This window comes from Schistocerca gregaria, chromosome 10 (genome assembly GCF_023897955.1).
Source record: "Schistocerca gregaria isolate iqSchGreg1 chromosome 10, iqSchGreg1.2, whole genome shotgun sequence".
NCBI lineage: Eukaryota > Metazoa > Arthropoda > Insecta > Orthoptera > Acrididae > Schistocerca > Schistocerca gregaria.
In genome coordinates, this window is record NC_064929.1 from 90,448,239 (window position 1) to 90,475,078 (window position 26,840).

The window sequence follows — 26,840 nt, forward strand, 5'->3', positions numbered from 1 at the left end:
CAGAAGTCGAACACGCGGCAGAACAAATGGACGTGGTCAGCCCATAGAGGGCTCCGCCTCCGCGGCGGCTCTCCCACGCAGTGAGGGCCCCGCCACGTGCAGACAGCGGCCAATAGCCGCTCCCTCTGGTTTCGTATATAGGGACCCGCTCTGCCCTAGTCCAGCCAGTCTGGTACTCGCTCTGGATTTCGTTTCTATCTCGGCGGTACTGCGTTCTGGTCATTGCTCATTGTTGACATTTGCCTGGCTCTGGTTCTGAGTGGATTTATGTTTGGTGTTCGGTGCTGTGGTTTCCACAAGCCTCCGTTGTTTATCTCTCCCTTGTTGTGTCACTCATAGTCGGTCGTGGTCAGTTGTTGTCAGTTGTCGTCGGTCTGTCCGGCTCGTCCTGTGCTTACCCGGTGGTGCGTGCTCCACCACTGGTGGCTTCCCCGCCTGGTGGCTCTGATCCGCAGCCCAAGGCATTCCTGCTGTTGGTTGTGGTTACAACAGTATGCTGGAATGGTAGAGTGGTGATTCTGAAGCTTAACGGTGTTGTGTACTTAGCCTCATAATTGTGTGACACACTACTGATCCTCCTGTCAGCACACTGACGAGATATCTCTGAGGAAGACGGAGGCGACAGACTGGCTCAGTCAGTCACCCGACACTTCCTACTCCAGTCCTGGCACCCTACCAGGGGCCAGGCCTCCTGTGAAAGCAGCCATGCCATTTACCAGCTCTGCTTTTTATATTGGTACGACTGCCAGCCAGCTGTCCACCGGGACGATCGACCACTGCCAAACTGTGGCCGAGAGCGAAGTGGAGCGCCCTGTGGCACAGCGTGCAGCTGAATGTAATTTGCTCAATTTCGACCACCTGTGCCATTACCCGAGGCATCTGGGATCTCCCGTTCACTACCACCCTTTCAAAACTGTGCTCCTGTAGCTATCCCGGACTCCACCTACAGTAACATACTGTTCCTGCACTCTCTATCCCACAGTTTCCACTCCCCTACATTGTCTTATCTCCTCTCTGTTTCCCTCTCCCACCCTCTTTGTCTGCTATTCTCTGCCACCACAACTGCCCACGTTTCCTCACTCCTCTCCTCATTTGCTCCTTTTTTCCCTACCTACTCGCCCCACGACCTCCTAATGCTGCACTCGTCGAGTCCTTGCTCACTCTGCTAGGCAGTGTTCGTCTCTCTCCACACTCGTACACTACTGCCCCTTCCCCTTCCCTGCCCCTCCAGATTGTCACTCGTATCCCACATCGCAGTCGCATTCCGGTCCGAGAAGCTGGAGTCGGTGGTCGTATCTGCGTGAGGTGTGCTTTCTTGTACGTACGAATGACACGTGTCTCTGTTCTACTGATAAAGGCTGTGGCTGAAAGCTTTATACAGGGTGTTACAAAAAGGTACGGCCAAGTTTTCAGGAAACATTCCTCACACACAAATAAAGAAAATATATTATGTCAACATGTAACCGGAAACGCTTACTTTCCATGTTAGAGCTCATTTTATTACTTCTCTTCAAATCACATTAATCATGGAATGGAAACACACAGCAACAGAACATACCAGCGTGATTTCAAACACTTTGTTACAGGAAATGTTCAGAATGTCCTCCGTTAGCGAGGATACATGCATCCACCCTCCGTTCCATGGAATCCCTGATGCGCTGATGCAACCATGGAGAATGGTGTATTGTATCACAGCCGTCCACAATACGAGAATGAAGAGTCTCTACATTTGGTACCGGGGTTGCATAGACAAGAGCTTTCAAATGACCCCCATAAATGAAAGTCAGGAGAGCGTGGAGGCCATGGAATTGGTCCAATTCGTTGGTCACCGAATCTGTTGTTGAGAAGCGTACGAACACTTTGACTAAAATGTGCAGGAGCTCCATCGTGCATGAACCACAGGTTGTGTCGTACTTGTAAAGGCACATGTTCTAGCAGCACAGGTAGAGTATCCCATATGAAATCATGATAACTTGCTCCAATGAGCGTAGGTGGACGAAACTAAAATGAGCTCTAACATGGAAATTAGGTGCTTCCAGACACATGACCACATAACATCTTTTCTTTATTTGTGTGTGAGGAATGTTTCCTGAAAGTTTGGCCATACCTTTTTGTAACACCCTGTATAAGCATCTTTAAATTGTGCTTGTCTGTAACTTAATATGTCTTCTTTACGGTAGGCAGCAATCTGTCTTTTCCTACACTGTCGATATGCCCACCTGGAGTTTCCATTTAACAAATCTTCTCGAGAGAGAGAAAAGCTCATATCCAAAAATCAATAGGGGTCTAGATATCGCCTTTCCGGTGAAACTCGGCTCGTCCTCTTCTCCCACAAACTGTAGATTGAGGGCAATGGGCAGACTGCAAATTCCTAGATCTGCAGGAAGCATTCGACACGGTGCCACACTGCAGACCGTTAATGAAGGTCCGAGCACATAGTATAGGTTCTCAGATAAGTAAGTGTCTTTAAGAGTGTTTACGTAATAGAAAAGTTAGTTAGTTTATTTCACGTTCCACGGATCATTTTGCATGACATATCGTAGTCATCAAACTGTCTTATTGTTCACATTGCAAATTAATTTGGAAATACGGCTATATATAAGTTTTTTTATTATGTATTAAATATACTGACATGGTTTACTGCTGAGGTGCTTAGAAGAGTACAGGAAACCAGATCTCTGTGGAGGCACATCCAAACAAGAAGAGACAAACTTGTAGGGCACATCCTACGACACAACAATATCATTGGAACAATAGCAGAAGGAGTTATTGAGGGAAGGAATCGGCGGGGGCGACCAAGGATATCATACATGCAACAGATCATGAATGACGTTGGATGTAACACATATGTGGAAATGAAGAGGAAAGCAGACAGAAGAGAGGAATGGCGCTCTGCTGCAAACCAACCTCAGGGTTGAACACTAAAAGAAGAAATTAAATATACACATGTATATACCCACAACATTTTACATGTTACAGTAATGGAAATTCTTGTACAGAACAGGAGTTGTCAAGTACAAAGTTTTTTAATTTGTTTTCAAATTTTGTCAGACATTTTATGTCCTTGTGGAAGTGATCAAAAATGTTAGCTGCAGCACTGTGCACCCTCTTTTGTGCAAAAGACAACCTTACTGTGGAGTGATGAGTGTCATTTCTCCTTCTCCTATTGTAATTTTGTACATCATTGCTCCTTTTGAACTGTAGTGGATTATTTACAACGAACTTCATGAGGGAATAAATACACTGGGAAGCAGTAGTCAGAAATCCTTGAACAGATGTCTACGAGATGATCACGGGTGAGCAACACGTATTATTCTTATATCCCTTTTTGAGCTATGAAGACTTTCTTTTTTAAAGATGAGTTATCCCAGAAAATTATTTCACATGATGTTATAGAATTAAAATACACAAAATGTCAGCTTACTGTTTTGTCTCTCCGTGGAATTAACAATGTTTCTAAGCGCAAATGTGGTTGAACTAAGTCGTTTCAGGAATTCCAAAATTTGCTTTTTCAAATTTAAATCCTCATCAATGAGGACAGTGAACGTTCCTCACAGAGAAAGTAACCATCAGGATTGCCCCAGGGAAGTGTGCTAGGACCACTCTTGTCCTCTGTACATCTACAGGGTGTTTCAAAAATGACCGGTATATTTGAAACGGCAATAAAAACTAAACGAGCAGCGATAGAAATACACCGTTTGTTGCAATATGCTTGGGACAACAGTACATTTTCAGGGGACAAACTTTCGAAATTACAGTAGTTACAATTTTCAACAACAGATGGCGCTGCAAGTGATGTGAAAGATATAGAAGACAACGCAGTCTGTGGGTGCGCCATTCTATACGTCGTCTTTCTGCTGTAAGCGTGTGCTGTTCACAACATACAAGTGTGCTGTGGACAACATGGTTTATTCCTCAGAACAGAGGATTTTTCTTTTGTTGGAATTCCACCACCTAGAACACAGTGTTGTTGCAACAAGACAAAGTTTTCAACGGAGGTTTAATGTAACCAAAGGACCGAAAAGCGATACAATAAAGGATCTGTTTGAAATATTTCAACGGACTGGGAACGTGATGGATGAACGTGCTGGAAAGGTAGGGCGACCACGTACGGCAACCACAGAGGGCAACGCGCAGCTAGTGCAGCAGGTGATCCGACAGCGGCCTCGGGTTTCCATTCGCCGTGTTGCAGCTGCGGTCCAAATGACACCAACATCCACGTATCGTCTCATGCGCCAGAGTTTACACCTCTATCCATACAAAATGCAAACGCGGCAACCCCTCAGCGCCGCTACCATTGCTGCACGAGAGACATTCGCTAACAATATAGTGCACAGGATTGATGACGGCGATATGCATGTGGGCAGCATTTGGCTTACTGACGAAGCTTATTTTTACCTGGATGGCTTCATCAATAAACAGAACTGGCGCATATGGGGAACTGAAAAGCCCCATGTTGCAGTCCCATCGTCCCTGCATCCTCAAAAAGTACTTGTCTGTGCCGCCATTTCTTCCAAAGGAATCATTGGCCCATTTTTCAGATCCGAAACGATTACTGCATCACGCTATCTGGACATTCTTCGTGAATTTGTGGTGGTACAAACTGCCTTAGACGACACTGCGAACACCTCGTGGTTTATGCAAGATGGGGCCGGCCACATCGCACGGCCGACGTCTTTAATTTCCTGAATGAATATTTCGATGATCGTGTGATTGCTTTGGGCTATCCGAAACATACAGGAGGTGGCGTGGATTGGCCTCCCTATTTGCCAGACATGAACCCCTGTGACTTCTTTCTGTGGGGACACTTGAAAGACCAGGTGTACTGCCAGAATCCAGAAACAATTGAACAGCTGAAGCCGTACATCTCATCTGCATGTGAAGCCATTCCGCCAGACAAGTTGTCAAAGGTTTCGGGTAATTTCATTCAGAGACTACACCATATTATTGCTACGCATGGTGGATATGTGGAAAATATCGTACTATAGAGTTTCCCAGACCGCAGTGCCATCTGTTGTTGACAATTGTAACTACTGTAATTTCGAAAGTTTGTCTGCCTGAAAATGTACTGTTGTCCCAAGCATATTGCAACAAACGGTGTATTTCTATCGCTGCTCGTTTAGTTTGTATTGCCGTTTCAACTATACCGGTCATTTTTTGAACACCCTGTATATACATAAATGGCCAGACAGATAGGGTGAACAGCAACAATTTTCTGACGATCTCAGTCAGTCCGTTGCAATTAGGGAACATCGGCTAGTATGTACTTTTCAGTGTCAATAAACCTTACTGACAGCTGTACACTTTAAGATATTTTATTTTATTCTGAAAGCGACCAGTTTCGGCAATTTGTGTTCGTGTTGCCATCTTCAGGCTCCGTGCGCTATACAAATAAGTTCTGCACCGTTCAAAGAAGAGCTTCTGTGAAGTTTGGAAGGTAGGAGACGAGGTACTGGCAGAATTGAGGCTGTGAGCATGGGTCACGAGTTGTGCTCGGGTAGCTCAGACGGTAGAGCACTCGCCCGAGTTTATGTCTCGGTCTGGCACACAGTTTTAATCTGCCAGAAAGTTTCATACAATAAGTTCATTGACACTGAAAATTTTCTGATGCTGTAGTTTATGGAAAATGTCATCTTTGAGTGATTGTAGGAAGATTCAGGATGTCTTAGACAGAGTTTCTATTTGATGAAATGGATGGCAGCTTGCTCTAAATGTGGGAAAATGTAAGTTAATAAAAATGACTAGGAAAAACAATTTTGTAAAGTCTGAATACAGTATTAGTGGTGTGTGGCTTGACAGAACATCTAGGCATAATGGAGCAAAGTAACACAAAATGGAACGAGTGTGTAAAGAGAAGACAAGTGGTTGACTTTAGTTTTTTGGCAGAATTTTATGGAAATGTAGCTTAGCTATAAAGAAGTCTGCAAATAGAATACTTGTGTTTTGAACGCTTCTCAAGTGTTTGGAATCCATACCAGATTGTATTAAAAGAATACATGTAATTATATCAGATTTGAAATCTGTTACAGGTTTGATCAACGCGTATTGCAGAAATACTCTGAGAACTGAAATCCGAATGCCTCCAGGGAAGAAAATATTGTTTTTCTGAAGCACTATTGAGAATATTTAGAGAACTGAGATTTGTGACAGACTGCAGAACGATTCTACAGCAACTGACATACGTATCACATAATGATCACAAAGGTAAGATAACAGAAATCGATGGTGGTACAAAGGTGAACAGATAGCCACTTTTCAGCTTGCTCCATTTACAAGTGTAGCAGGAAAGATAATGACTAGAGGTGGTAAAAGGTATCCTCCGCCACGCACCGTACACTGGCTCGTGGAGTATTTTACGTCTGTGCAAATGTAGGTGACGTACCAGAATGCGGAGAAAGATGCCGACACACTCACCTCTTCCCCGCCATGGTCCAGCGCACAGTGGCAGAAGTGAGCGTGTCCCTCTTGGCCTTCACAAAGTACTCGACGTCCTCCAGTGGGTGGTAGTCCCAGCTGAGGTTTATCTCCCGCAGCTTCGGGCAGGCGTCTGCCAGGAAGCGCAGCAGCACGGGCCCTGCACCTCTCCGATTCTCGAACACTTCCAGGCTCTGCAAGTGTTCCAGGCGCGACACCAATTCCGCGTACCGTCGGTCGGCCAGTAAGTTGTTGGCGATTATCAGCTTCTCTATCTTCGGACACTTCTCAAAAATGTACTTCAGGAGCTGCAGGGGGAACAAATTGCAGTGTATTTGTTACTACATCAGTATTTTCCATAGATTACATCTCATTATGGGATGTAACTATTCATTTACTACTGCCATATTTTATACACCTTCTCAATATCAGTATTGCTATTAATGTTCTCTACGAATTTATACAGCTGCATTCTCGTTACTGTGAAAATGAGTCAAAGGACACCAACTACACCCACACTCAGCAAACCACAGTGAAGTGCGTGGGAGAGGGTATGTCCCACTGTGTCATCTATTAGGGTTTCTTTCCATTCTATTCACGTGTGGAGCACAGGAAGAATGATTGTTTGAATGCCCCTCTGAATGCTGTAAATAACCTTATGTGAGGAATATATATAAGGGGATGTAGTATTATATTCAATCACATAACTAATGAGGACATACTGAATAGGATTGGGGAGAAGAGGAGTTTGTGGCACAACTTGACGAGAAGAAGGGACCGGTTGGTAGGACATGTTCTGAGACATCAATCAAGGGATCACAAATTTAGCATTGGAGGGCAGCGTGGAGGGGAAAAATCGCAGAGGGAGACCAAGAGATGAATACACCAAGCAGATTCAGAAGGATGTAGGTTGCAGTAAGTACTGGGAGATGAAGAAACTTGCACAGGATAGGGTAGCATGGAGAGCTACATCAAACCAGTCTCAGGACTGAAGACCACAACAACAACAATATTATATTCATATATTTATCATCATTACAAGCATGTTCTTGAAGCCTTTAACAGGCTTTCTTGATATATATGTAAACTATACAAGTTGGTCGATGTTCGTAAGCAGCCGGAAATCACCACAACTAATGTCGAGTGATCGACAGCTGCTGCGAATCGGTGTGTCGGAAGAACTCCCAAGAGTCATGTACCTGTGATACCTGTATCAGAAGTACCTCAAGTACCATCTTCTCCTGTGGATCCTGCCTCCTCTGCAGAAAATACAGGATCTGTCTTTACCTGTCCAACTGACTTTGAGTGGCTTGGTACATGGTAGATCCAGCTGTCCTGTACAGGGTGGACAGTGACCAAGGAGGACTCAGACTGTCATATCGATCCCCCTAACTGACCAGTTCGAGGTGCTGTCTTTCACTGAAACTGAGCCAGTGGGACCCACTACACCTGTTGTGGGGAAACCTGTTTTGTCCAGTGTCGGGAGGAGGCAAACACAAAAGGGTAGGGGTCTACTAATTGTCGGCACTTCGAACGGTGAATGGTGGTACCCCTTAGGGAAATGGCAGCAAGGAACGGGAAAGAACATCAGGTGCACTCAGTGCCTGATGGGCGGCTCATTCAACATGTTGAAGGGGCTATTCCAGGAGCCATTGAAGGAATAAGTTGCAGCCAACTGCAGACTGTGGCACACATTGGAACAAATGATGTCTGTCGTCTGGGCTCCGAAACCATTCTTGTGTCATTTCGACAACTGGCAGAGAAGGTTGAGAGAACTAGCCTTGTGCGTGCTCTTTCAATAAGGCTCACAATTTGTAGCATTGTCCCCAGTAATGATCGTGGCCCTTTGGTTAGGAGTAGAGTGGAAGGACTGAACCAGAGAATTCAGAAGTTGTGTGACAAGCTAGGCTACAACTTCCTGGACTTGCACCATAGGGTTGAGAGCTGTAGAGACTCCCTAAGTAGGTCAGGTAAGCACTACACATCAGAGGTAACTCACTGTGTGTGGGATGCACACAAGGGTTTCTCAGGTTACGCGACTCTCCGTCCAATCCAGATAACAATAGATATAGGAAACCCAGAAGTATCAGTGTAAGATCGAAAGAAATGTCTCCCACAGGTGAGAGTATTGAAATCCTAATGGTTAACTGTACAATAGAAGAAGAATGGACAGCTTTGAGAGATGAAATGATTCAGAAGGCAGCAGAGGATCAAGTAGGTAAAAAGACGAAGGCTAGTAGAAATCCTTGGGTAACACAGCAGTTATTGAATTTAACTGATGAAAGACGAAAATATAAAAATGCTGTAAATGAAGCACGCAAAAAGAAATACAAGCATCTCAAAAATGAGATTGACAGGGAGTGCAAAATGCTTATGCAGGGATGGCTAGAGGTCAACTGTAAAGATGAGCTCAGATGGAAAACCAGCCCTAAGCAAAGAAGGAAAAGCAGAAAGGTAGAAGGAGTATACAAACTCCACTGGCAGATGTTACAAGAGAGGCATTGTGCATCATGGAGAGATTTACTATTGAAATTTCGGGACAGTACTTTTCAGGAGGAGTCCGACACCACATTACTTCACCCCCACATACATCCCGTGTATTAACCACGAGGAGAAAATTCAAGAAATTAGAGCCAATACAGAGGATTACTGACAATCAATCTTCCCACACACTATTCAGGAGTGGAACAGGGTTGGAGGATCAAAACGTGGTAGTGAAAGTACCCTCCACCACGTAGATGTAGATGCAAAGGTGGAATGCTTAACTCCATTTTCAAATGTTCCTCTACAAAGGAAAACCAAGGAGAGTTGCTCCTATTTAATCCTCAAACCACTGAAAAGATGAATTCAATAAGTGTTAGTGTCAATTGTGCTGAGAAACGGCTGAAATCGTTAAAACTAAACAAAGCTCCAGGGACCAATGGAGTCCCTGTCGGATTCTCTGCTGAATTTGCAGCCGAGTTAACCCCTCTCCTCACTACAATCTATTGTAGATCCCCAAACAAAAAACCATGCCCAATTTTTGGAAAAATGGCACAGGTCACACCCATCTACAAGAAGCGTTGTAGAAGTGATGCACAAAACTACTGTCTAATATCTTTGACACTAATTTGTTGTAGAATCTCAGAACGTATTCTGAGCTAAAACATAATCAGCTATATTGAACAAAATGACCTCCTCATTGCCACCAAGCACAGTTTTTGAAAAGATTCATCATGTGAAACCCAATTCGCACTTTTCTCACATGACATACTGAAAGCTTTGGATCACGACAACCAGGTAGATGCTGTGTTACTTGATTTCCAAAAAGCATTTCTCTTAGTACTGCAATGTCAAAAGTATGATCATATGGGGTACCAAATGAAATTTGTGACTGGGTTGAGGACTTTTTGGTAGGGAGAATGCAGCCCGTTATCTTGGATGGAGAGTGATCATCAGATGTAGAAGTAACTTCGGGTGTACAATAGGGATGAGTGTTCAGACCCTTTCTGTTCATGTTGTATATTAATGACTTGCAGACAATATTAATAGTAAAATCAGTCTTTTTGCAGATGATTCAGTTATCTATAATGAAGTTCTATTTGAGAGAAACTACATAAATATTCAGTCAGATCTTGATAAGATTTCAACTTGATGCAGAGTTTGGCAACTTGCTCTAAATGTTCAGAAATGTAAAATTTTGCAATTCACAAACTGAAAAAATGTAGTATCCTATGACCATAATACCAATGAGTCACTGCTGGAATCAGCCAGCTGATACAAGCACCTGGGTGTAATGCTTTGCAGGGGCATGAAATGGAATAATCACATAGGTTCAGTCGTGGCTAAAGCACATGGTAGACTTTGGTTTATTGGTAGAATACTGGGAAAGTGCAATCAGTTTACAACAGAGATTGTTTACAAATCACTAGTGTAACCTATCCTAAAATATTGCTCCAGTGTGTAGGAGCCGTACCATATAGGACTAACAGGGGATATTATTATATACAGAGAAGGGGAACATGAATGGTCACCGGTTTGTTTAATCTGTGGGAGATTGTCACAAAGATACTGAAGGAACTGAACCAGAAGACTCTTGAAGATAGATGTAAACTACCCCAACAAACTCTATTAATGATCTCTCAAGAGCTGGCTTTAGATAATTACTCTAGGAATATACTACAACTCCCTTGTATTGCTCACAGAGGTGGCACTAGGGAACGATTAGAATAATTACTGCACACACACAGAGGCACTTAAACAATCATTCTTCCCACACTCCATACACGAATGTCACAGGAAGAAACCCCAGTAACTGGTAAAACGGGACATATTCTCCGCCGTGTAGTTCACCGTGGTTTGCAAAGTATAGATGCAGATGAGTCTATCAATTCAGTATCTGCAGTATCTCTGTGACACTCTCTCACAGGTCAGACAAACCTGCGATCATTCAGGCTGCCTTTCTTTCTACCCTTTGAATATCCACCGTTAGTCTTGTCTGGTATGGGTCTCACACACCTGAGAAATATTCTAGAATGGATGGCAGAAGTGTTTTGCAAGCAATCACTTTCATGCACTCATTCTATTTTCTTAGTGTTCTACCAATGAACCAAAGTCTGCCACCTGTTTACCTATGCCAGAGGCTACAAAACAGTTCAGTTTAATTTCCCTACAAATACTTACATCCAGAGATTTGTAAGAGTTGCCTAGTTTGATGCAGCTGTCTGTCTCTTCATCTCTGAAAAACCACTCAGCCTACACTTGTTTGAACCTCTTTCCTTCTTTCCTGTAATTAAGTTCTGGTCTGCCTCTAAAATATGTAGTATTACTAACATTCCCTGCCCAACTGACATCAGGCAAACATTCATAATTTTATACTTCATAGCATTTACGTTAGCTTCATCTCAATACATTTGGCAGTGGCCTTGCCATAGTGGTAACATCTGTTCCCATCAGTTTACCAAAGTTAAGCACTGTCGGGCCGGGCTAGCACTCAGACAGGTCACCATAGGGTCTGCCGACTGCTGTCGGCAAACAGGGTGCACTCGGCTCTCACAAGGCAAACTGAGGAGCTACTTGATCGAGAAGTAGCGGCTCCGGTCTCTTAAGCTGACGTACGGTCGGGAGAGCACTGTGGTGACCACGTCCCCCTCTGTATCCGGTGACACCTGTGGGCTGAGGATGGCACGGCAACCGGTCGGTACCTAGCCGGCCGGAGTGGCCGTGCGGTTCTAGGCGCTACAGTCTGGAACCGAGCGACCGCTACGGTCGCAGGTTCGAATCCTGCCTCGGACATGAATGTGTGTGGTGTCCTTAGGTTAGTTAGGTTTAAGTAGTTCTAAGTTCTAGGCAGCTGATGACCTCAGAAGTTGAGTCGCATAGTGCTCAGAGCCATTTGAACCATTTTGAACCGGTCGGTACTGTTGTGCCTTCATTGCCTGTTCGGGCGTAGTTTAGTTTAGTTTCTTTTCAATACATTTACTCAAATTTTTCGGTCTCCATTTCATGTGGAGTTTACAATACTGGCAGTGTGGTATCATCTTTCTCATCTGATGCAACGCCAGGCACCACGACGTATTAGCCGACAGTAAGCAAAGGTGAAAAGACGGCAGCTGTATAGTCAATAACCTCACTGTGCCTTAAAGAAGAAGAAGAAGAAGAAGAAGAAGAAGACAGCTCTGTAACTGTACCATGTAATTTATATTAAGAAAATGTTTAGTTATTGTCTATTGCCAGTACAATTATTTCTCACCTGTTCATCACAGGAAATGATTTGTGAATGTATAATGTAGATTTATAGTGAGTAGTGAGAGGAATTATCACATTCATTATCACAATTCACAATATATGTAGTGAGAGGAATTATTTACAATTAAAAAAATTTGCAGCTGGGTATTTTTTATTTTTATTTTGCACAAAGTTTGGGTAGTTATATGCAACTGCAGCATTAAAGATCCATTTAGCCCAAATGAAAGATTGGGATTAAATACTCAGAGAATGTAATAAGCCTTTAATTACAGCAATGAGTGGTAGCTGTCTTTGACTTAAAAGTAAACACAAATTATTTTACTAAATCCAAGAAAACTGATCTACTAATAGTTTTCTACACTAAGGTGGGTAAACAAAAGAAGAAAGTATTACAACAAAACTATTTTTATACTATTGCAATGCAACGGAAATTTATTATGATGTACAGAGTTTCCTCATATTCCTTCAAAGTCTGCTTCGTATAGCAGGCGCCAGTAACTGAAAAGTATTTTGAACTTCAGTCCAAGTAAAGCATTATAATCAAATATACTTCCCTCCACCACCAAATTAATTACTCCTCAATGCCGCAGATTGTGCTGTATCAAGCTACTCCTTCCTTTAGCCATATTGTGCCAGAGAGCTATTCCCCCCCCCCCCCCCCCAATTTATTTATTCATTTATTATCATCCCAATGATCACACTTGTGATATAGGATTTGTCAGGATGCATTTCAACAACTATATAATATCTTAACAAAATATTTTTCTATTCTGAATTCATATGAATCTATCTTATGTTTAATACAATATACAACTAAGAAGTGTTTTTATAATGTAATTTCTTATGTGCTTAACAGGCCTATTCCTTGATGTTGTGATTTCATTTGTCACATTTATGATATCATTCATTCTTTTACAGTTGAGCAGAGCTATTCACTTCTCATGTAGTGACATTTGTTAAGCGCGTGGTTCTTAATCTTCTTATGTGCTTGACAGACATAATCACTGATGTAATTTCATTTGTCACATTAATTTACACATATATTATTATACAGTTGCGCAGAGATATTCACTTGTGCTGTCATAACATTTGTCAAGCATGTGGTTCTTTATATTCTAATACAGTTGAGCCAAGAATTTCACTTACACTGTATCAACATTTGTCAAGAATCTGATTCTTTATAACAGCTTTAAATTTATCCTTATTTCCCAGCTCGATATGTTTTGGTAGTGCATTAAAAAGTTTGAAGCCTTGATTACAAACATGTTTCTGACTTCGGGTCCTTGTTACAGCTTGTAAGGAGAGATCTTAACATTGCCGTGTATCGTAATTATGGTAGTCTGTATTGGTCTTCATTTTGTCCTGACTTCTTTTGATCATCAACAGACATTTCAGAATGTATAATGACGGAATTGTTAAAATTTTCAATGCTTTAAAAAGGGGCCTACAATGTGTTTGAGGTCATTATCCAAATTGCACATTTTTGCAATTTGAAAATCTCATTTAGATGACAATTTGTTTTTTCCCAGAATACTATCCCATAGGACACAAAGGACTGAAAATCGCCAAAATATATTAATCTGGTACAGTCATTACTACAAACTCTTGAAATTATTCTAAGTACAAAACATGTTGAATTTAGTTTGAGTGCTAAGCTCACCACATGGTCCTTCCAGTTTATCTTCTCAACACTGTGCATACCCAGGAATTTTGCACACTGCACTCTTTCAAGTTGTTTGTCCTCCATGGTGGCATTTAGGTCATCATGTTCACTTATTTTTCCATATTGCACATTTTTTTTTTTTTTTTTTTTTGCATTGAGTGTTAACTTGTTTGCACTAAACCATTTTTGTATATCTTGTAGGACATGGTCCACAGTACTGTGCAATGACTGCTTCATATCACTAACTATTAAACTAGTATCATCAGCAAATACCATAATTCTAGATTTTCTCTCCGACACCTGAATATCATTAATATAAATGAGGAACAGCAAAGGGCCTAATACACTTCCTAGGGGTACTCCTACTGTGACCTCCCTTGGATCTGATCTTTGTTTCATTTTTTGGTTAATATTTGGTGCTGTAATTTCAGCTACCTGCATCCTCTTTTCCAGATATGACTCAAACCACTTTTTTTTACCGGTCCTCTGATACCTATAGCTTCAAGCTTTTCCAAAAGTATGCTGTGGTCAACAGTGTCAAAGGTTTTTGACAGATCTAGATTTATCCCAACTACACTTTTTCCCTCTTCCAATTTACTGATTATTTCTTTTGTGTATTCCAGTACAGCTGTTTCAGTACTTCTCCCAGCTTGAAAACCGTGCTGATTACTGTTTATCAGATTGTGGATATTAAGATTAAGGTTTTAGAGATACAAATGAAATAGATTGTGGATATTAAGATTAAGGTTTTAGAGATACTAATGAAATATGAGTACACATTGAGAAAGTTGGGAGAAGTGAGATAGGTCTGTAGTTTTCTGTTTTAAGCTTATCACTCTTGTTCCAACAGGGGAACGACTTTAAAAATTTTCAGTTTCTGTGCAAACACGCCCTCAGCCATTGACAAGTTTGCTACGTGCACCAGTGGTTTCGCTATTTGATTAGCTGTTTTCTTTGCTATTATTATTGGCACCTCAACTACTCCAGCTGACATCTTGGACTTGAGACTTTTACTCACTTTTAAAACTTCCTTTTCGTTTGTTGGGACTGCCATCATACTGCTGGCTGCCTTGGGTGCTGCTCTCTTAATCTGCTCCACAAAATTCCTGCTTAATGTCTGGGATACATTTAAGAAGTAATTATTTATACACTCCTGGAAATGGAAAAAAGAACACATTGACACTGGTGTGTCAGACCCACCATACTTGCTCCGGACACTGAGAGAGGGCTGTACAAGCAATGATCAAACGCACGGCACAGCGGACACACCAAGAACCGCGGTGTTGGCCGTCGAATGGCGCTAGCTGCGCAGCATTTATGCACCGCCGCCGTCAGTGTCAGCCAGTTTGCCATGGCATACGGAGCTCCATCGCAGTCTTTAACACTGGTATCATGCCGCGACAGCGTGGACGTGAACCGTATGTGCAGTTGACGGACTTTGAGCGAGGGTGTATAGTGGGCATGCGGGAGGCCAGGTGGACGTACCGCCGAATTGCTCAACACGTGGGGCGTGAGGTCTCCACAGTACATCGATGTTGTCGCCAGTGGTCGGCGGAAGGTGCACGTGCCCGTCGACCTGGGACCGGACCGCAGCGAGGCAAGGATGCACGCCAAGACCGTAGGATCCTACGCAGTGCCGTAGGGGACCGCACCGCCACTTCCCAGCAAATTAGGGACACTGTTGCTCCTGGGGTATCGGCGAGGACCATTCGCAACCGTCTCCATGAAGCTGGGCTACGGTCCCGCACACCGTTAGGCCGTCTTCCGCTCACGTCCCAACATCGTGCAGCCCGCCTCCAGTGGTGTCGCGACAGGCGTGAATGGAGGGACGAATGGAGACGTGTCGTCTTCAGCGATGAGAGTCGCTTCTGCCTTGGTGCCAATGATGGTCGTATGCGTGTTTGGCGCTGTGCAGGTGAGCGCCACAATCAGGACTGCATACGACCGAGGCACACAGGGCCAACACTCGGCATCATGGTGTGGGGAGCGATCTCCTACACTGGCCGTACACCTCTGGTGATCGTCGAGGGGACACTGAATAGTGCACGGTACATCCAAACCGTCATCGAACCCATCGTTCTACCATTCCTAGACCGGCAAGGGAACTTGCTGTTTCAACAGGACAATGCACGTCCGCACATATCCCGTGCCACCCAACGTGCTCTAGAAGGTGTAAGTCAACTACCCTGGCCAGCAAGATCTCCAGATCTGTCCCCCATTGAGCATGTTTGGGACTGGATGGAGCGTCGTCTCACGTGGTCTGCACGTCCAGCACGAACGCTGGTGCAACTGAGGCGCCAGGTGGAAATGGCATGGCAAGCCGTTCCACAGGACAACATCCAGCATCTCTACGATCGTCTCCATGGGAAAATAGCAGCCTGCATTGCTGCGAAAGGTGGATATACACTGTACTAGTGCCGACATTGTGCATGCTCTGTTGCCTGTGTCTATGTGCGTGTGGTTCTGTCAGTGTGATCATGTGATGTATCTGACCCCGGAATGTGTCAATAAAGTTTCCCCTTCCAGGGACAATGAATTCACGGTGTTCTTATTTCAATTTCCAGGAGTGTATAACTGGGCATGGCATATTTATGTAACATTTTATTCTCCTCATATTTTAGAATAATCTCCTTATCTTTGATAGGTACCCCAGTTTCTTTTCTCACAATTTCCCATGCTATTTTAGTTTTATTTCTGGACTGTTTTATTTCCATGTCATTACTTATTAACTTTGCATTTGCAATTACTCTGCAGTATGTTTTCATATACATTTTTACACATTCTATAAAATCAGCATCTGCACACTCCCTCAACTCTGAATTGAATTTTTTCATTTTTTCACATGATTCATTAATACCAACAGTCATCCATGAACCTGACTTTATGTGTCCATTAGACTTCATTCTGGTCAGTTTATTTGGAAAACACATCTCAAAGTTCATCAGATAATTAGATGCAAATACACTATATGCCTCATCTGTACTTGCTTGTTTCATAACATCTAACCAATTTATATTTTCTAATATACTTATGAACTGATGGCAGCTGTCTGCAGAGAAGTTTCTTTTGTAAATATTATTTACACCTTTATCTTCGTTTGACCTTAAAGGGATTTCAATGGTGAAAGCATTGTCGTCAGACAATCTTAAGTCTATGTTACCTCTATTTCACAGAGTACCTCTTTGTCAGTTACTCATCTAACCTTCAGTTTTCTTCTGTAGCAACATATTTCAAAAGGATCTCTTTTGCCTGAATTGCTTATCAATCACGTCCCAATTACATACAAATGTAGACTCCACACAAGTACCTTCAGGAAAGGTCTCTAACATAAACCTAAACACCGCTCACAGATTAGGCCTCAGGCCTGTTCTGACTGGCCAACTGCTGCCTAAAAGGCGCTACGAGGAGTGGTCTATGACAGTGGAACGTGTGATCATAAAGCTGGTAATTGCTCCAGCCGTTGTAGCCAGCAGATGAATCCTGATGATGCTGTTGCTTCTTAATTTGACCTCATAAGGGCTGAGTGAATACCGCAGCATATCTCCCTATCTCAAAAAATATCTGAGGAGGTACCAGGAATTTAACCTGCGTCCTCCACACTGAAGGCAGTAACATTAATCGTTTGGTTACAGAGGTGAACTTTCTGACACTTAAGTTTGAATTCGATGTTAACAGAGCCCTCTTTTTCAGAAATGCTTTTTTTGTTATTGATAATCTGCATGTTACATCCTCTCTAATTCAGCAATTATGTTATTTTGCTACTCAGATAACATAACTCCTACACTACATTTAGTGTCCAATTTCCCAATCTAATTCTCTCGCCACAGTCCGTTTTAATTCGACTAAATTCTGCTACCCTGTCTCACTTTTGTAGACGTTTGTCTAATATCCTCTTTTCGAGACACTATCTGTTCTGTTCACTTACTCTTCCGAGTCCTCTCCCAACACTAACAGAAATTACAAAGTCATCAGGAAACTTCAAACTTTTAATTTCTTCTTCCTGGGCTTTAATTCCATTTGCAAATATATTCCCGGTTGCCTTTACTGCTCGCTCAGTGAACAGACTGAACGACATTTGGTTTAGGCTACAACCCCATCTTCCTCATTTCGCAGTACTGCTTCCCTTTCGTCGGATCCGCACATGGTGGGTGCCGTGGAATAGCGGGTGCTTAGACAGAGAGCAGATAAGATTAGAAGTACGCACAATCACAGTGGCACAGCTGTTTACTTAAATTCGTACAGCAAGTCTGAGACATTCCATTAGACAGAGCCTAATCATCATAAATGATCACAATACAGAAACGCCACTATAACCTTCGCTCGTAGACTACTAGTTGGCTCATTGCAGTGTCTTCTTATCCAGTTCAGCAGTGGTGCTACATACGTGTACGACCAGAGATTTGGCTTCAAGACAGCAGTGGATGCGTTCCGCCTGGCACGGTATTGATACTGTACGACACTGCAACTTTCGTGCCTTTAAACTTTTACATCTGCAGTCTACTCTCTGTACATGCCATAAATATCCTTTCACTCTCCATATTTTACACCAGCTAACTTCAGGGGCAGTATTGCCCTGTGTGTTTCTACATTTCTCTGGAACCCAAACTGACCTTCCTCGAGGTCAGCTTCTACTAGTTTTCCTGTATCTCTGTAAGCGTGATGGCGCGTCAATAAATAAGTTGCAAAACAGGCTAGAGGCAATAAAAATCAAAGTAACTTCCTGAAACTTGTTTCACTTTGCTACATATTCACATTGTACATTCAGACACTTACCCCACCTTAATAACTGGCAGCAAAGAAGTCTTCTGAGGGTAAGTTGGGACTGTATGGCAACTGTTCAAAGCATTCCCAATTAAATATTGGTAACAGCTACTGCATATATGTTTCTGTACGAGGGCAGGCACTGTCATCTAGAGGAATCACGACACTTGTGGTGAATGGTGTGTCAAGAGTTCCCACATACTGGTGCAGTATGACACGGCATTCGGTGTCTCACTGTGAGGCCGGAATTTCACCAGTACAGCCCTCACGTGTCCTAAAACGTGGTGAGCAGAATCTTGCAGTCTGATGGAATGGCTTTCAGTGTTTTTAATGTTGAAGAGGTAGAATGCTTCCGTTCCGTGGATGGTCGTTTGGTTTCTGGTTGAAAGTAGTGAACCCAAAACTTGACCCCTGCAACAATTTGTGCCACTAAATCCTCTCCTTCTTTCCTTCCTTCCTTCCTTCCTTCCTTCCTTCTCCAGAGTATCGAATGAGGTACTGTTGAGAAAAACCCGTTATATTAATTTTGTGCTCCTCAGTCACAGCAACCGCTGTGCACAAACTTTATGAAACTTCAGCTGCTCATCCATCACAGTGTAAGCTGTTTGACATGAACAGCCTACAGCACGTGCTACGTCACTCATCGCCACATACCACTCGTTACAAAATATCTGCTCCACACACTGCTCCTCGGTTTCAGTTGCAACCACTTGATCCGAGTGAATGCAGATTTTTGTGATAAACAGTTGTCAACATACACGGGACTCACTTCACAATACACTTCTCCTGTGGACAGCCCTTCAACCCACAAGAAATGCACGACCACATGCTGTTCTTCTTGTGTACACTTAGGTAGCATACCGTATTTACTCGAATCTAAGCTGCACTCGAATCTAAGGCGCACCTGAAATTTGAGAGTCGAAATTCAAGGGGAGAGAAAAGTTTTAGGCCGCATCTCCAAATCTAAACAAAGTTGGTCCATTGTAATATGAGACACAATTTAGGTTGAATGAATGACGATGAAGCTACAGTAGTTTGGTTCGAGTCATAAGCTCAGCAGTTAAGCTTTACCAGGTAGCCATTGCTATGCGTCAGACACTCCGTCCGTATTTATACGGGTACCCTTCCTTTTACACGTGCTTCGTCTGGTTTGAATTGACTTTTATTTTTCTTTGATGTCATAAGTGCCGCTCTCTTTGTTATAGGTGTTTACGTCACTCTGAGATGAAAATGCGTTACTGTACTGTGTCATGCATTGTTTGTCCATTCTGATAGTGAGTGTTTACGGCCTGTTGCCACTCGCGGCATGGCTTGCTTTTGTGCACGCTACCACCGCATCAAAAAAACAAAAAGAGGAATCGTCTCATTAGCGAAACAATAGCAAGAGACTGCTATTTGTTATTACTTACACTGCTGCTTTCTTTGATAATGATCAATAAGAACCAAATAATAGACTCAGTATGATAGAAGATGTTCTGAACGAGAGTTTAACGAAAATTTTTCTCAGTTTGAAAATCTTTGCACACGCCTCTTTAGTACATTACACTCTGCACAAAAATTAGGGTCATCTTAGATTTAAAAATCTAGTTAAATGCCGTGCTTCATTTCTGACTGTATCACTATTAGGCATAAGAATAATACAAATATAAACACGACACGATATGTACATTCTTCCGCGTTTGCTGTTGTCTCACTCTTGTTTCGTAGTTTATTGGGCAGACAGGATTTAAATGAGATAGCTGCAAACACGAAAGAATACATGCGAAAATGTTTATAACCGTATTATTCTTCTGGTGAAGAGAATGCTGCATGTAATTCACAATTCATAAAAGTTCCTATTAGCAACCATCTCTTCTCACAGGTAGGAAAAAATTCAGAATGTAGAGTTGGCTATATTGACAAAAACCTGAAACTGTCTTGCCAGTCGGATTTTCGTAGTACACTGAAATGTTGCTACATTCGAAGATGAACAATACGAAATTTGTATTTACTTCATTGGATAATGTGTGAAAATGCAGTGGTCGAAACTCGGGGCGGAGGAAAAAAAGCTGGTCTTCCATCTTTTTTTTAAATTTATTTACTGACACAGAGGTTTTGGCGCCAGTATTTATCTTTGTGCCTGCAAAGCAAGACTGTGTAGCGCTACATATATTCGACGGCAGAAGTAAGCTGTGGCGGCACACACCAACATTTTTCAGAACTTCCACTTGCTTTGCACTCGATTCTAAGCCACAGGTGGTTTTTTGGATTACAAAAACCAGAAAAAAAGTGCAGCTTAGATTTGAGTAAATACGGTACCGACCATAGCGCCTCAGTCGCCACGATGTTCCCTGCAGCCTCTAAATGTGTACACATGCCACTATCTGCTGGCAAAGTACACATGCACAATTTAAACACAGTATAAGGTAAACTGATATTTGTGAATTATTCGTTGACTTGTCCTCACGGTGCCAGTATTTTGCAACAATGGTTTAGTAAACCGTTGGTCCAGTAGAATACACAAGTGTAAGCACAGCAACTGGCTTCTTTGGTACTGGAATCATGACACCCTCCTTGAACTCAGAGGGTATTTTGCCTGTTTCATACATCTTACGAGGTCTGTTCAAAAAATTCTGTCCACAAAATTTGTCTAGGCTTACCTTCTACTATTTCTACACGCTCTCTTTCAAAATACTCTCCAGCACAATTAATAACACTGCTCGCAATGCCGTTTCTACATCCGGAATCAGTCCTGGTACGCCTCTAGACAGATTATGCAAAGGGCCGTCTGAAAATCTTCTTTTATGTCGTCTATCATTGCAAATCTTTGTCCTTTCAAAAGGGATTTCAACTTTGAAAATAAAAAAAAGTCCGCAGAGAGCAGGTCTGGAGAGTATGGAGCATGAGGCACCAAAATGATTTCATTTTTTGTGCTACAGTCATGCAGCAACACGGAGGAATGTGTGGGTGCGTTATCGTGGTGCGAGAGCCGTGAACTGTCTCGCCACTTTTCAGGCTGTTTGCTTCTCACATTTTATTGGGCTTCGTAACACGTCCCAATCCTACCATCGGTTAACTGTTTGTCCCTGTGGCACAAATTCATGATGAAGATGAACTAATCATTCAAAGTCAAAGAAAACTGTCCGCATGGCTTTGACATTTGATCTGACCTGATGAGCTAGTTTTGGTGTCGAGAATCCTTCCCGATCCATTGTGAAGATTGAACCTAAGTCTCAACATCATAACTGTAGACCCACATCTCATCACCCGTTACGATGCTCTTAAGGACCGTCTCATTCACATTTGTGCAATACGAGAGCCCTTCACAGGTTGCACGGCGAAGATCTTTCTGGTCTCGACTCACGAGCTGTGGGACGAATTTGCTGGCAACACATTGCATTCCAATATGCCGTGTCAAGATTTCATGACACGGTTCAATTGAAATGTTACATTCTGAAATCTCTCAGACAGTCAGTCTGTGACTGGCACGCACAATTTTGTCGGTGTTACTGACACGAGTGTCAGTGGTAGACGTCGCAGGTTGTCCCAAATGAGGGTCATCTCTAACTTTTGTCCAGCCATTTTTAAACTGTGTCAGCCATTTGTAACACAGAGTACGACTTAATCACTCATCACCGTAGGCTTCCTGCACCATTTGGAGTGTTTCTGAAAATTTTCTTGCACAATTTAATGCAGATGCATTGCTCCTCTAGCTCTTCCATCTCGAAATTCACCAACTGTGCAACACAACATTTTACTAAACGCAGCACTGAACAATAACTAACAGAAATACAACAATGTAACTTCTGCCAATTACACATTAAACACAAGCATACGGGGATGCCAGCCACATTTCACTCTAACACACCATTGATGAAAATTACAAATGTTCTGGAATATTTTGAACAGACCTTGTACACATACGATGCAATAGTTCTGTCATGGCTGACTCCCCCAAGGATTTCAATAATTCTGAGGCAATGTCACTCCCTCCAAGGGCCTTATTTCAACCTTTAGTGCTCCAACAAATTCTTCTCGCACAATCAGATCCCCATCTCATTTTCATTTATGTCATCTTCCCTTTGCTTTCAAGTTGATTTGCATTGTAAAGTCCTACACACTCCTTCCACCGTTCAGCTTCATATTCTTTGTGTAGTACTGGCGAGCCATCTGAGCTCTTTATATTCGTGCACCTGTTTCTCTTTCCTCCGAAAGTCATTTTAATGCTCCTCTAGATGGCATCTATCTTTCCCACAGTAATGCATGCTTCTGTAGCCTTGCATTCATCCATTAGCCATTCCTGCTTAGCAATTTTGCACTTTCTGTACAACTGACAAATATGAGACACTAAGAACCACAAGGGCCTTAAGTAAACCATCATCAAACCAATATTTAAGTGAATATCAGAGAAACCAGTGAGATAGCTTTTTGTGACTGTTCATACATATATTGTGAATTTAGAGCACAGACACACATGACGCAGCCTAAGATTGACAGATGTCAGAAGCATAAATAAATGCTACAAAGTCTCAATCAATGGTGATATGCTTTGGCCTCTTATGGTTCTCAGTGGCTCATATAATTTATGGTTGTATAATTTTATTAAGCAGTCTAATATAATTAACACACATTTCCTTGTGTCTCTCAGTAATTCACATACATTTGTAAATTGATTAAACATGTCCTATTTTTTATACGTAATTTATGCAGTATACTCCTGATTACATGTCTACATACAAAATGAAATAATTACATAAAAGTACATTCTAAATTATTGAAAATTAGTTAAAAATTAAAGAATTTTTTTAAATTAAGGAACTTAGTAATGTAGAGCAATACAGGTCATTCTCCCAGAAAATATTATTAATGATGCTAAAATTTATTGACTGCACGGTACTGTGAAATATCAAAAATCTGGTTGTTCTGCACCATAAAATTTCGTCACAAACACTAACTGTCTTTCCTAGCATTTACTCCATCATAAGGCACTACTATTTAACACGATTTGGCAGATTTTGTTTTTATTTTAAATTTGAGGCCAGATATCCTTTCTGGTGCCACGGTCATCAGTTAACGTCAGGGAGGAGAGCTGTGGCTGCCACACGACTCTGGATCGTGTAAACTTTGTTCTTTGTGTAACCGTATATTACAGATATTTGTACCGAGTGGAGATTGTGGCCGAGCCCAGCATTTCCCTACACAAGTGCAGGAAACCACCTAAAAGCCATACTCAGGCTGACCGAAGTAACAGACCACCAATTCTTAACCCCTCACGGGACTCGCCACTCTTTGGCGGGTTCGTACTCGGCTACCGTGTGTCCCCAGGCTTTGTGGCACAGTTTCCCTTCGGTGCTGCACATATATCCTCACACTGTTCTATTTCTTCTCCCTCGGGGAATGTGTCTCGAATGTTTCTGGAACTGTGTTTTGCATTTTCAGTGGCCAATATAAGAACAGCCTCTGCACTGTTTTTCATTCCTTTTTTCTTTCTCTGTTCCCCTTCTCCTATCCTTCCTCCGTTTCGGCGTTCGAGGTCCTCCTTTTATGTTCTTCCTCTCCGTGCACTGCCGAAGACCAGCGCACGCCTCTGATGCATAACACGTGAACGGGTAATGTTCAAATCCCAGCCCCGAGTTGACAGGTAGAGTTCGCACGTACCCCTCGGAAGAGGCCGGGCCCAGGGACAGGTGATTGCCCGAGCTGCTACATTCTCACATTGCCAATTGGTACCTCTGTCAGGTGTTCGTGAAGTGCAATCTCAAATGTGAACAATCATCTGAGGCAAGTGTGCTCCCTTCTGACTGTGGGCCGGCACTCGGCAGCCGCCAAGGTGACATCCCTCCATTTTTTCCTCGTCGTGACTCTCCTCTGGTGGAACGTTTGCGTTCTTCAATCCGACGACGGCAATTTTACAGGTGCTCTCAGAATCGCAGTGTCCACTCGTCCTCTGCCTCCGGGAAAACAAAATTGCATCCTCACGACCACTTTGAGCTCTCACAATTCTTCCCAATCTGTTTTGACCTCCCCCCCTGAGGAGGGCATTCTGCCTTGTAGCTCGTACGGAATGACGTTTACAATCGATCCACTTCTCCGATTACCCATCTTCAAGCTGTTGCAGTTTGCCTTTTCCTTCCTCACTTGACCTTTTCCCTCTGTATCATTTTCATCCCTGGCCATTTGATATCGCCGGGACAGACTTTCTGGAGTTTACTGCGCAGCTTTCTGGAGTTTACTGGGCAGCTACCTCACCCCATTCTGCTGCTCAGTGACTTTAATGTGCATCAGCCCTTTGGGATTCTAACAGAATGTGTCCGACAAGTGCCCTCTCGGCTGACCTTCTCAATCAAATGAACTTCCTCTGCCTTAACATAGGAGCACCCACGTTCCTTTCACACTTCATGCACACCTATTACCATTTGGAGCTATCCTTCTGCACTGCCCAGCTCACCCACTGTCTGAGGCATCCATTCTCTGACATGTAATCGAGTGACCGTTTCCCATGTGCTATCCATTTGCTGACTCCTATCCCATCTACGTGCACACCCAAATGGCAGCTTACTAAGTCTGACCGGAGGCTTTACTCTTCTCTGGTGACCTTCGACAAACATTGTGCTGACCAGGTAGAGTATCTTACAGACGTTATCATTACTGTGACAGTACATTCCATTCCTCGCACTTTCTCTTCACCACGCCACGCCCTGGTCCCTCGGTGGATCGAGGCGTGCCGTGACGCATTTCGCGTGCGGACACATGCTCTCTGCATTTTTAACCGTAATCCTACGATGGCAAACTGCAATCATTATAAACAGTTGTGTGCACAGTGTCATCACCTTCTTCAGGACAGCAAACAATCTAGTTCAGTTTCATTCACTAGTTCTTTTAACATTCCACTCCCTCATCCATCACATGGGTCGATCTCCGACAGATCTCTGGGATGGAGATCCGCTCCCCATTTTCCGGCCTGACAGTAGCAGACAGTGTTATAGTGGACCCTATTGCTATTTCCAACACCTCGGGCTGCCATTTTCCTGCCTTCTCATGAGTGGAGGAGGCTCGGGCAGGGCAAGCACTTTCTGCTTAACTCGTACGACCTCATCTGGGCAGAGGGCACATTTCCCACAACGGCTCTCAATCTTCCACCATAATCGAGTCCGTCAACATGAGGTGGCAAAGGTGAGGTAGCCGAGGAGGTGGAAACGTGGGTTCAACTGTGCCGAGACTGCTCGGTAGCTACAACAGGAAAACACAATTAATTAGCAGGAGTACAAAATAAGAAAGTATTTATTTCTTAATTTTGCTGCAGTCCACAATCAGTCGGTTGACAATTACAGAAGGCGCGACTAGACTAAGCATCTGTAGAATGACATAATTTACAAGTCACAAATCGTGGAGTGACGAATTAATTTCTCGTCATCTCGAATGTCGAATCCGGTGAATTTGAAGACTAACTTGGAACAGAGCTACAAAGACTCGATGGCAGCAATACTGAGCTGCAGACGCCGACGTTAGTCGAACTGTAGGCTGGCACAACTGCACTCTTCTGCTGCACACGAAGTGGCCTAGTGGCGCCTTGCGGCGAACAATGGCTACCACAGTCGTTCTTCTGTTCCATTTATCGAGAGAATCACATCTGGTGGATCGCTCTCTCAGGCGGTGCTGTGGTCGTATGACTGATGACATCACATCCCAGATGCTGGCATGAAACCACTGTCATACCCGTACCTAAGTCCAGTAAGGACAAACGCCTTCCTTCTAGCTACTGCCCCATTTCTCTCACCAGCTGCATTCACAAGGTGATGGAATGTACGATTCTCACCCAGCCCGTACGGTGGTTCGAGTCTCACAATTTACTGAGCACTGCATACTGCAGATTTAGTTGCAGTCGACCATCTCATCACTTTGTCCACCCGTGTCACGAACGGTTTGCTGCAGAACTCCCAGATTGTGGCCGTGTTTTTCGATTCGAAGAAAGCCTACGACAACTGCTGGAGGACCGGTATCCTCTGTACTCTCTACACATGGGGCTCCCGTAGCCGCATATCCAGTTTCCTTCAGAAATTTTAAAAATACCGGATTTTCAAAGTATGTGTGGCTTCTGCCTTGTCAGACACCTTTATTTGGGAAATCAGTGTGCCTCGAGGTTCCATCCCGAGTGTCGTCCTCTCTGCTATCGCCAGTAGTCCCATAATGGCCTGACTCCCACTGGACATCTTGGGCTCCCTTTTTGTTGACGATTTTGCATCTATTCCTGTTCTACACGGACTTGTCTCATCGAGCAGCATCTTCGGCGATGTCT

The 26,840-nt window shown here is 43.2% G+C and overlaps 1 protein-coding gene across 9 annotated transcripts in view; it reads right to left on the bottom strand.

The window, feature by feature from the left end:
- Positions 1 to 26,840, bottom strand: part of LOC126293526 (uncharacterized) — a 147,175-nt gene that overhangs the window by 66,108 nt on the left and 54,227 nt on the right. For all 9 annotated transcript variants that reach the window (XM_049986793.1, XM_049986785.1, XM_049986786.1 and 6 more), the window contains exon 4: positions 6,415 to 6,722. In XM_049986793.1, the coding sequence (XP_049842750.1) occupies positions 6,415 to 6,722 (308 nt within the window). The remainder of the gene's footprint in view (positions 1 to 6,414; positions 6,723 to 26,840) is intronic.